The following is an 11,603-nucleotide window of genomic DNA, read 5'->3' as shown; positions in this document are numbered from 1 at the left end:
GGCTTGCGAAAGCGGTCTGGATTACTGCCCCTCGCTTTATTTTTTTTTTTATTTTTTTTTTCCTCCTCCCTCCTTCCCCACCCCCGTCAGACGCGTCCTGACCGAACGAACCCCGCAAAGCTGCGGCTGCGCCCTTCAAAAGGATTTTTTTTTTTTTTTTTTAAACAAGCGGCGACTGCGGTACCGGTGCACGACATGAGTATCGAGACGCTGTTGGAAGCGGCCAGGTATTTGGAATGGCAGGCCCAGCAACAACAGATTACACGTGGTAAGGCGGGAGGGGTGGGGGTGGGGGCTGGGTTGGGGTTCCATTGTGGCCCTGGAAAGAAATGACGTCGAAAAGTCGCCGCCGGCCGCCTTCTAAAGCAGGGTTATTTGCACGCCGCCCTCGCGTCTCCGTCGGCGCGGCTTTGGTTGCCCCTTCTGCCCCCTCCAGAAGCGCGCTCCTCCTCGGTCCGCTCTTCGTCGTCCAAACGCCGGGTTTCCGGGTTAAATCCGCGCTATATTTAGCGGCCACTACGTAGCCGCGGCCGCCCGGCGGGTGGCTGCATTGTTCCCCCCCTGACAGGTCGGCGCGACAGCCGCGGTCGGAGCAGATTCGGGTCCCCGGGCTCCCCCGAAGCGCCTTAAAGCCCCGGCATCTGTGGAATGCCCGCGGCGTGTGACGTTTTTCTTTATATTTTTTTTATATATAATGTATATAAAACCGAGGACCGAGGTGTGCGTTCGAAAGGCGTTTTTGGACTTTGCGGCCGTTCGACGTCCAGGAGCACGCGCCTGTTTTAGGGCGGCGGCAATAAAACACCGGAGCCTTTTTTATGTAATAACCCGCCGTGCCGCCCACCGCCCCGCCGTGTGCTCGGTATCTTTCATGCACTCGTGTTCATCTGCCGTCTTTCAGAAGGAAAAAAATACATTTATCTCCTCGCGCTCTGGTCGGGCTGTCGTGTTTTTTTTTTTTCCCCTTTTACGCGTAAAAGACGTGATTGCCGTCACAATCCGGCCCGTCCTGTGGTGACGTGTCGCCTAATCCACACCCCCCCAGCAAACACCGCGTGCCTGAACACCGCCCTAGCCGACCACGTGCGCGCCAGACAGCCGACCGCCCCGCCCCTCCCCCTCCCCGGTTAAGCACCGCCCACCGACTGGCGCAGGTCACGGAGGGCGGGAAAGTAGGGCACCCCCCCCCCCCCCCCCCTCCTCCCTTTCTCTTCCCTTTCCCTAATGCAGGAGTTATATAATGTACTTCTTCTTTTTTTTTTTTTGTGTGTGTGCAGAATCCATCTAGAGCTTGGCAGTGCAGCGGAGGACCCGTTTCCGCATGAAATTGAACAGGAATGCGGTAGAATAGCCGACTGTACACCGATCTCGATATTTAACGCAGGCCGCTCGTCACGAAGTAGAATAAGGGACGACTGTGACGGTGCTGGAATTACTGCAGTATTTAGTGAAGTTAGTAATGTAGTGAGAGAGCGCTGCACAATTTACTGCACCTTTCTTTAAACTGTGGTTAATAACAGATTTTATTAGGCACCCTTCAGGCACAATGGTAATCAATGTTGTTGGTGGCTGCGAGCCACCGGTTGTGACGTTACTTGTCAAATGGATGTCTGCCGTCCGGTGACCCTAGGGCGGTAAAAAAGTTGTTGTCGAAAAGTAGGCCAAGCCCAGCCGTCCCTTTGCTTATTGCCGGTGATGCTGGTTAAGGTTTTACTAGGCCTCTGAACAATGTGGACTTTGTCTGCATGTCAGCGAGAGGTTGGCTCGGGTGTTCCGGTGATGGGATTTCTCGTAAGACGAACTGGAGGTCGTGGCTGCTTTCTGGGCTTAATCCTTCAGTTTCATAATGGGCCTTCGTTCCTCCTGCGGTGCATTTGTTTTCTTTTCCTGTCAGAAAATGGTTGTATTAGTGTTGTTCCCTGTGGTGTGTGTTGCGTGTCTGCTGCCTCCTCGGTGCTGCAGCTCACTGCCTCACAGTAACGTGGTGATCTCACTGGAGCTAAAAAAAAAAAGAAAAACGATGCAGAGGTCACGTCCACTGCAGGGGCAGTGGTGTCTGAAGACATCTTAACTCTTTTGGAGTGTGTGTGTGTGTGTGTCTCGAGGTGCATACCGTCTCTGTGCATTCCTTCCTGTCTGACTCACCCTGGTGAAGTACTATTCTGCATCGCTGCTCTTCCTGCTTCACTCACCTCTATAGACGTGTTTAGAACTTTCCAAAGTTGTAGGAATAGCAAATGTAAAATTCTGTTTGTTAATAAGGGCTTTAGGTTGTGTGTGTTTTGCCTTGTCATTGCATTGATGAAGATGTGTGTGTGTGTGTGTGTGTGTGTGTGTGCGCATTTTCAAAACTGCTGACTCCAGATGCAGATTTTGAGGGGCTTGCGGTTCTAGTGTCTGTCCTCGCCGATGCAGAGGCGAGGTCCTGTGTCGTCCGTGTCCCCCAGGTTGATGCATCCATGGAAACCGGCGCCTCTCAGAGAGGACCTGTTGCAAGACGTCCCCTTTGTTTGACAAGCACGCGATTGTGTAGGCGCAGCATGTGTGTGTTCTTACGCTGCAGTGGTTAGCGCGGCTCCCGCCACACTGGGTCAATGACATCATCAGTAACATGTGGACACATCAGCAGGCTGTCAGGCACATGGTGTCCTTTTTGGTGGTAGTAGCACCGTTTCCCACGTGGCTGATCGTTCCATGAGAACTCCTTACCTGAAGCCAGTGGTGCGGCGCGCTCGGTGATCCCAGTCTGTCTCGCGGCGCTGCCAGTCAGTCTCCCGGGTGACGTCATCTCTGGCTCTCATCTGGCTGGCGGCCAGCTGCTTTCTTAAAGAGAAACCCCCTCTGCAGATCCCAGATCAGTCACACCCCTCATGGGCCGGGACTCGTGAAGCTGCCAACCAAACCAGTCTGGTCTGTTTCAACTCTGCTTCCGTGTGTTCTTTAGCGTGCTGGGAACCAGCCTGCAGTTTAAATGCCCCCCCCCGGGGCTTTCATGAAATAATGGGTTCTGTAATGGTGGTGCTGGGACCGTGTATAAGGTGCATCCACTCCTTTGATTAAGTAATGAGTGTTAATGTTGGCCTTTGTCTTTTTTTTACTGAACAAAGGTCAGGGTCTGCGTATGTACATTATCTGATAGCATGCTCAGACTGTGACACATCGTCCTTTTATTATCCTCCTCCTGCTATAATTTGGCGAGTGTCATAGGCTGCCATTTCACCTGTGTCACACTTGTTTGTATGACAGTTCCCATCATGCTCTCCTCGTCTCTGCTCATCCACAGAGGAGGAGGAACGGCAGGAGTTAGCCATCCTGAACAGAGAGGCGGAGCAGCAGCGGCGGACTGAGTTGACCACCCCCGTGGTGCAGCCGGTGCAGGAGTCTCGCCTGGAGCAGCTGCGGCACCAGCATCTCCCCCCGGTCCCCCCACCTCCCCTCCCGCCATCGGTTCCCATCACAGTCATCCCTTTTCCTGTGGTTTCGGCCAACTCTGCCCCCCAGAGGCTCCCCGCTGGACCCCAGATACACACCCCAACACCTGTGCCTGTGGTCACCCCCTTGAGCACGGCACTGCCCCCACAGGCCACGCCTCTACTCAGCCCCGCTCCCATGGTTAACGGTGGGAAGGATGGCATCTCTCCTCCAAATCAACGGCAGCGCCCTCTGGTGGCTCACCTGAAAGCGGAAAACGGCACAGTGTCTCAGGCAGGGAACAGCCCGAAACAGCTGCAACAATCCCAGCAGCCTCAGCAAGCACATGCCCAACCACATTTGTTGCCGTCCTACAGCCCCATCATTGCACCTACCCAACATGCCCTACTTCCCCAGACCACAATCACGCAGCCCCAGCCACCAATCGCACGGCCCAATGGTGCCACCCTCGAGGACTTACGAGCCATGGACGGCAAACGGAGACCTGGAGGGTGAGTGGCTTTTACTCATGAGGGAGCGAGTCATTTATCAGGGCGACTTACAACCAGTAGTTACAGGGACAGTCCCCCTGGAGACACTCAGGGTTAATTGTCTTGCTCAAGGTTGTAAGTGGGGTTTGACACTGTCACTTTGTGCTCTTCTAGTTCATAAGCGTGTGTGTTGCCCACTAGGCTACTATACCACCATTTCAGTTTCAGAATTTAGCAAGAACCTACAGAGGAGCTCCATCCTGCCTTAATGAATAGCAAAACTGCATTTCGTCTCTCTTCCATTAATTACAGCGGGTTGTTAGGGTCCCTGGCTGAAAAGAACTGACGTTATAGAACGTTTGTGGCAGGACTCTGCAGACTGATTTGCAGTAGTCTGAAACAAAAAAAAAACTTTGAAATGTTCTGTTGCTCTTTTGTCCTTCTAGTGCTGGAACTAGAGAGGTACACAACAAGCTTGAGAAAAACAGGTACGTTTATCATCCCTCACACAACGTTGGTGTTCTCTGCTTCCTGTATGCTGTGTATCTCACTTCCTTCTGAAAACAGAGCACATTAGCAGATCTCAGGCCTGTTCCTCATGTTTTCATGCAGGAGCTCTTTCATTAAGTTACAATTAACAGTTACCATTGCAGTTTGAGAGCATGGAAATTATCCTGTTTGTATAATATCTCTTGAGTATATTAACACCCTCAACCTAGATTTTGTGCATCATAATGAGAGTTTCACTAGAAAGTCAGAAGAGGAACATGGCATCATGTAAGCCATTCTCCCAAATTCAAATCTTAGGGCAATATTAATATTTTGGTTGTCTTGCACAGTTGAAAACAGGACAGGCCTAAGAACTCTTGCCTCATGTAGTCACTTGAACCAGCTCTAACCAACCCTCTTTGTTCCTTGCACAGACGGGCCCACTTGAAGGAATGCTTTGAGACCCTGAAGAAGAACGTGCCAAATGTGGATGAGAAGAAGACCTCCAATCTCAGCGTGCTCCGCAGCGCACTGCGCTACATCCAGGTGAGCAGCCTTTACCACGAAACTCGTACAGACCATCACCAGACATCCTGATACATGTGATAAAGTGTAGTGATTACATTTACAGCATTTATCAGATGCCCGTATCCAGAGCAACTTACAATCAGTAGTTACAGGGACAGTCCCCCCTGGAGCAATTTAGGGTTAAGTGTCTTGCTCAGGGACAAAATGGTAGTAAGTGGGATTTGAACCTGGGTCTTCGGGTTTATAGGCGAGTGTGTTACCCACTAGGCTAGGTTATCCACTAGGCTAGGATTGTCACTTGTGATACACAGCAGCACAGCACATGGTGCACACAGTGAAATTTGTCCTCTGCATTTAACCCATCACCCTGAGTGAGCAATGAGCAGCCATGACAGGCGCCCGGGGAGCAGTGTGTGGGGACACTGCTCAGTGGCACCTTGGCAGATCGGGCTTCGAACCGGCAACCTTCTGATTATGGGGCCGCTTCCTTAAACGCTAGGCCACCACTGCCCAAAGTGCACTTCATTGCAAATACATTTACATTTACATAGGGCTGCACGATTTGGGGAAAAAGACATATTGCGATTATTGAGATCAATATTGCGATATGCGATTGCAATATGATAAAGGACACTTGCTTGTATATCAATGAAAAGTCGCATACTAATAGTGAAATGTTTAATTTCAAAGTGAAACATACAAACTACTTTTAACAACTTGAAATGCCCAGTGCTTTCAAAATACAATATTCTACGAAATTAAATAAATCACAAAAACTCTTTTACATTACTGTCGAGTGACAAACCCTGGTAAGGCTAAACAACTGTTTTGATTATATTTGGATATTATAAAATCCCGTATTATAGTTCTTACGTTTAAGCAAAACGTTGTTTGGAGGCTGACTTGAACACAGGGATGCATAGCTTTGCTAGCTTAGCTAAGGTTAAGATTTGTAAACTGAGGTGAATTTCTTTAGGAAACCTTCAAAGTTTGAGAAAAGTTAACTAAACAGCTAAGAACAGTCTAAATAGTTAATGCCTACGTTTAGCCAAAACGTTGTTTGGAGGCTGACTTGAACACAGGAATGCATAGCTTCGCTAGCTTAGCCTAACTTAGCTAAGGTTAAGACTTATAAAACGAGCATACAGCGGTTTGTACAGCCCAAAGCAGCACAAGAGTGAGGCATTTTTATGCACTTCTCTCCATAGACATGTATATGCTTCACGCCACAGCAGAGCCTATCGCAATATGGCGGCGACGTTGACATACGATGCAGCGCGTCATGCGGCATCTAACCATATGTCTCCGAATCGAAAGTCATGTGACTAAACACGTCACATCCGACTGAAGTGAGACTTTGAGAGAATGAGAGAATGGATCGGATATGTTGCCGATCCAATCCATGTACTAATCATTTAAATCGCAGCTTTTTGCGTTCATGTAATCGTACAGACTGACATCGCGATTACAATTGCGATTAGATTAATCGTGCAGCACTAATTTACAGCATTTATCAGACACCCTTATCCAGAGCAACTTACAATCAGTAGTTACAGGGACAGTCCCCCCCGGACCAACTTAGGGTAAAGTGTCTTATTCACAGTTTTTTGAGCCTGGGTCTTCTTGTTCACAGGCGAGTGTGTTACCCACTACGCTACTACCACTCTTAAAAATTTGTGCATGACTATGCTAGCAGAAATCTAACAGATTTTCAGCAGTTTGTCAGCTCACATGGGTGTCATTCTGGGGATTGTGTGTTTGTCAGGACCGATGTCGGGAAGAAATCCCATTTGCAATCTGAAAAAGCATAAATGTTTTCCTCCCACACTATAGAATTTTCCTTAGTGGCAGATGAAGCCAAAAAGAATAATATTTATTGCTTTTTCACAAGATTTACCATGTTACGGTGTGAAGTGTGAAAATGTCAGTGTTTTTCTGTAGTTTGGCAAGAACTGTTATATCTGATGAGGAAGTTCCTTCTCTCTCTGCTGTATCGTATTCTCAGACAGGCCTGTTTCTTGCACATGCTCAGTGGTGCATGTGCTTTAAGAAGGTGGTGGAAATGGGGTAGGCAAGGGAGAGAGGAAAAAGAGGAAAGGACAAGTGCCTGTGAAGGTGAACGAGCCCACATCCCTCTTTCCAGTGACTGGTAACCATGGAGACAGGCGATGATGGTCAGTAGGACATTCTGTCTGCATAACCAATCGCCCTGCTGGCAGAAGGGCAGACCGGGAGAGTGTGCATGGCTGAGCGAAAGCAGCAGTGACCCCGCAATGATCACGAGTGCAGACACCACACTTCAGTCTCCATGTCACGGCACTTTGAATTCAGCGCTAATTTAGATCTTTAGATCTTTAGAAGAGGATCCATGTTAGAGATTGACTGCATTTTTGCATTGATGAAATGCAAGGTATTTTTTTTCCATGTTGATGTTAAAAAGAAAAAATGGAAAAAAAACAAGAAATTATTTCTTGAACAATACTTACAAAATACTTGCACAGAGTTTGGGGAAAATTCATGTCTTGCGGAGGTTGCTTAGGCTTAGTTTTCATTGTTTCTGGTGAAGGAGGGTTGCAGGGGGAGGTGTGTGTGTGTGTGTGTGTGTGTGTGTGTGTGTGTGTGTGTGTGTGTGTCAGAGAGCGAGAGATTGGGCAGGGGGAGTGGAAGAGATGTGGTGAGCACCAGAGCAGAAAACACTGGAGGTCTGTGTAATCCAATCAGCCCACCCCCTTAGACTCCATTGCAGTGTCTCATGCCACCACACTCCTCCTTTCTGAGTGCAGTTGCTACGGAAACCATGGTGGGTTCCAGCTGTTGCCGTGGTGACATCCTAAGGGACTAGTGATAGCGTTTTGTCACGGAGTGGAGTTTTTTGAGAGTGACACCATTGTGGATTATTCTTTAATTGTTAATGATATAAAAATTAATAAAATCTGAAGTGGTACCACCTCTTTACTAATACAAAATATTAACTCAACTATCATGTATCTGGTTTAACAGAAAAAGTAAATTTCAAGTTCAGTTACATTTTTCCACAATTCAGGCTGGAGGGCAAAATTTTCCATTTTTTTTTTTTACTTTTCAGAAAATGTAAGGATTTAAAATAAAATTTTACAATATTAGATGTGCATGTTTAAGTAATGTGTAATTAGAGCTCAGTACACTGACACTGGGGGGGTGTTCTATAATAGAACAGTATTTAAAAGTTATGGTTTTATTATATTGTCCATGCAGGTTGTGCTTATCGGGAATCTGTAATTTATGGTGATTGGGCATTGTGTAGTGTAATGGACGGGGTGATGTGTGCGATTGTAATGTGTTAGTATTTGTATGTAATACACACTGACACTAGGCACGCATGGCGCTGCAATATTAAGAGGACACACAAAAATATTATATGAAAGAAAGAAAATGTAAGTCAAGAAACAGTGGTGGTCCACCGGGGCAGTGGTTGCCTAGCGGCCCCGTAATCAGAAGGTTGAAGGTTCGAATCCCGATCCACCAAGGTGCCACAGAGCAAAGCACCGTTCCCACACACTGCTCCCCGGGCGCCTGTCATGGCCGCCCACTGCTCACCAAGGGTGATTGTTAAAAGCAAACACATTTTTTTGTGTCACCGTGTGCAGTGCTGTGTATCACAATGGCAATCACTTCACTTTATCACTTGAAAAGGAACGAGTAATGTTAGAATTGAGCTATCCCGGATAAGATACGTGGAATGTGTAAAGCCGGAGAGAGGGAACCCCTTGCGTCTGCCTTGGGTGCTTCTTATAATTCCACTAAGGACTTATTATTTGCTGATTGGTCCACCTGGTCGCTGGCCACCCCCTGTGAAAACACCTTTAAACCAGAAAACGGGCGGGGCTCTCCAACATACAGCATGGAATCAGACAGGGCAGCGTATGTTACCACGCCGTTTCTCTCCTGCTTTCTGTTTCACAGATGAGAAGGGAACAAATACAGTAATAAATGCTTCAGGGTGTTTACAGACATTAAATCCTGTTTGTATTTCTCTATGTTTTGAGTGATTCCCTCTCCCCTTTCTAAGCCACTAAAGTTCTTAGTCTTGTTGCCAGTTTTGGTGTTCCAGAGTCAGCTGACCGAAACTGGGTCAGCAAGCCATTTGCCAGCGTGACACCCCCCCTCCCCCCCTCCCACCGCTGCACACAGACTCCGCCCATAACACTGTTGCTCTCTGCAAGTTTCTTTTTGATAGTTATTGTTTTCCATTCAGCTCAACAGCTTCTCTTTTCTCTCTCTTCTCTTCTCTCCTTCACCTATAAGCACAGGAAAACTTCTGTGAAGTTTCCATGGGCCCACAAATACATTTATGGTGATGTAAATCATTTCAGCTGATATGTTCTCTGGGCATCACTGATTGGCTGACAGAAGGTTGTGTATTTGATTGGCCAAGAGTTGAATGTTTACTCAAATTCAGCCCATCCCACCAGTGTAGTAGCATGGACTTCCGAGAAATGGGAGGATCTTAAAAAGAGAAACTCTAGGAAAAGGCAGACACTAATATATATTGAGTACTAATATGTATGTTTTTATACCTTTATGAATAGATTTTATGCATTTATGTAATTGTATGAATACAAATACACATTTTATATGCATCCTGTTATAGTTATGTAGTTATTGTGATCCAAGTTTGTGAGTTGTGATCCATTATTGTGTGTTTTACTTTGTTACACATTAACAGTGCATTTTTGAATTTGTCTTATGTAATCTCCTCATCTTTGTCTTCCTTTATTAGACTCTAAAGCGAAAGGAGAAGGAGTACGAACATGAGATGGAGCGCCTGGCTCGTGAGAAGATTGCCACGCAGCAGCGGCTCGCAGAGCTGAGGAACGAGCTGAGTCAGGCTATGGACGTTGGCGAGATCGACCGCCTGCTCCGGCAGAGCACACAGCCTGAGGACGACCAGGCGTCCACTTCTACTGCATCAGGTAAATACCATTCTCACATACACCTGCATACACAAGCCCTTTTATTTATTTTGTAGGTAGTTTAACAAAGATGGCACTATTCCCTAATTTAACTCCCATAAGTCTTCCTATCAGGAGATTTTTTTTTAATTAGCTGGTCCTGATATTTATGAAATAGACTTTTTGTATTAGTGTATTAGCATAACAACCCCATTCATTATGTCCAACTGAGTTCTGACTTTTTCCCTATGCCTCTCTCTCACATTTGCAGAGGGTGAAGACAACTTTGACCTGGATGTGGACGATGACGTTGTCTCCTCTCCCCCGAACTCCAACTCCAGACCCTCACACGCCTCTTTGGTCCCAGATGTGCGTCTGAGTTTGCCCCCTCCCACCCTGCTCCCAGTACAGCAGCAGCAGCACATTACCCTTCAGCCCCACAGGCCTCTGGATCCTTCTGCTGTTCACACACAGGCCATCACCCCTGCTCCTCCTCCTTCTGGCTCCATCCCCACCCACGTGATGGTCCCACAGGTCCAGCCCCCACCGCAGCAGCCAACAGTCATTGCCCATGCTTCTGTCTCACATGCATCCGTCATCCAGACCATAAATCATGTACTCCCTGTGGGACCCAAGCACCTGCCACACATTGCCCCTTCGGCCACACCCACAGTGCCGGCTGCTGTGGGACAGCCCATTGGTCACATCACCGTGCACCCGGTAGCACACCTGAGCCAGCATCTTCCCACTCTCTATCCACAGTCCGTTGCCGTAACTCAGCCAACAGTGGTGGGCCACATCACCCATGCCCTCACCCCGCACCATGGCCACGGAGCGGTGCCCACGCCCGCAGCCCAGGCAGCCGCCACTGTAGTTGGCAAGCCAGCAACCGTGGTAGCCCATCACCATCCCCAGCTGGTGGGCCAGACTGTTCTCAACCCTGTAACAATGGTCACCATGCCTCCTTTCCCTGTCAGTACACTAAAACTAGCCTGACCGAGAGCGGCCAGACACGTGAATAAGTGTGGAGCAACTTTGTTGAATCGGAGGGGTGGGGTCATGTGGCACTTAAAGACCTCTTTCAGACTAATCTGTAACAATCTGACCAAGGGTCCCTCTGGCAACACACACAGTTGCAGGAGGAGGAGTACGGAGCCACCAGTGACCCGAGGAATGAGCTGACAAACGAACTAACAAGCTTTCTAAATGTACACGGCTGCTTGGGTTTTCATCTCGAATTCAGTGCTTCCTGTCAGTACGGCTTTACATGGGGCTGGAGGTAAACACAGGGAGTGCACGGGGAAGTTAAACACGCGGTACACACGGTACTTCACAGCAGATGTGACCCCCATGGGTTCGGGTCACGTTTCCGCTTCCTTTTCTGTCCTCTCCAGCCTTTGATGGAATGTGGTGTTATCAGAATGTCAACAGAGACAACGTCGTCAAGCTTGACATCTGAGCACTTTTTGTGGCATTTGATGGCCATCTTGAAACCAACAAACTTTTTTTTTTTTTTTTTTCTTTTTTTTTTTTTTATTCACACATGCTGTGCAATCAAAAACATTACTGCGTGCTGGCAACCTGGTTATGTTTCGGTCAAACCTGAGCCTGACAGGATTAGCCTGAGCTGCAGACTCGACAGAAATGCGCCATCTCTGTAAATCTGAGTGGCCCGTCCATGACACTCAAACACAAGCCAGGCCATGAGGTGTGGAATCCAAAATTTCACCTCACGGCAAAAAAACAGAAAATG

At 48.0% G+C, this 11,603-nt stretch overlaps 1 protein-coding gene across 1 annotated transcript; it reads left to right on the top strand.

The window, feature by feature from the left end:
- Nucleotides 1-11,346, top strand: mntb (MAX network transcriptional repressor b). Its single transcript, XM_028984835.1, has 6 exons — nt 1-268; nt 3,284-3,923; nt 4,349-4,390; nt 4,826-4,937; nt 9,679-9,871; nt 10,122-11,346. Exons 1-6 carry the CDS (start codon nt 196-198, stop codon nt 10,844-10,846), a joined length of 1,785 nt encoding a protein of 594 aa, XP_028840668.1. The 5' UTR covers nt 1-195; the 3' UTR covers nt 10,847-11,346.
- Nucleotides 11,347-11,603: the final 257 nt, after the last annotated feature.

This window comes from Denticeps clupeoides, chromosome 6 (assembly GCF_900700375.1).
Source record: "Denticeps clupeoides chromosome 6, fDenClu1.1, whole genome shotgun sequence".
Lineage (NCBI taxonomy): Eukaryota > Metazoa > Chordata > Actinopteri > Clupeiformes > Denticipitidae > Denticeps > Denticeps clupeoides.
The sequence above is the reverse complement of the archived record's forward strand: the minus strand, read 5'-3'. Positions and strand labels throughout refer to the sequence as shown.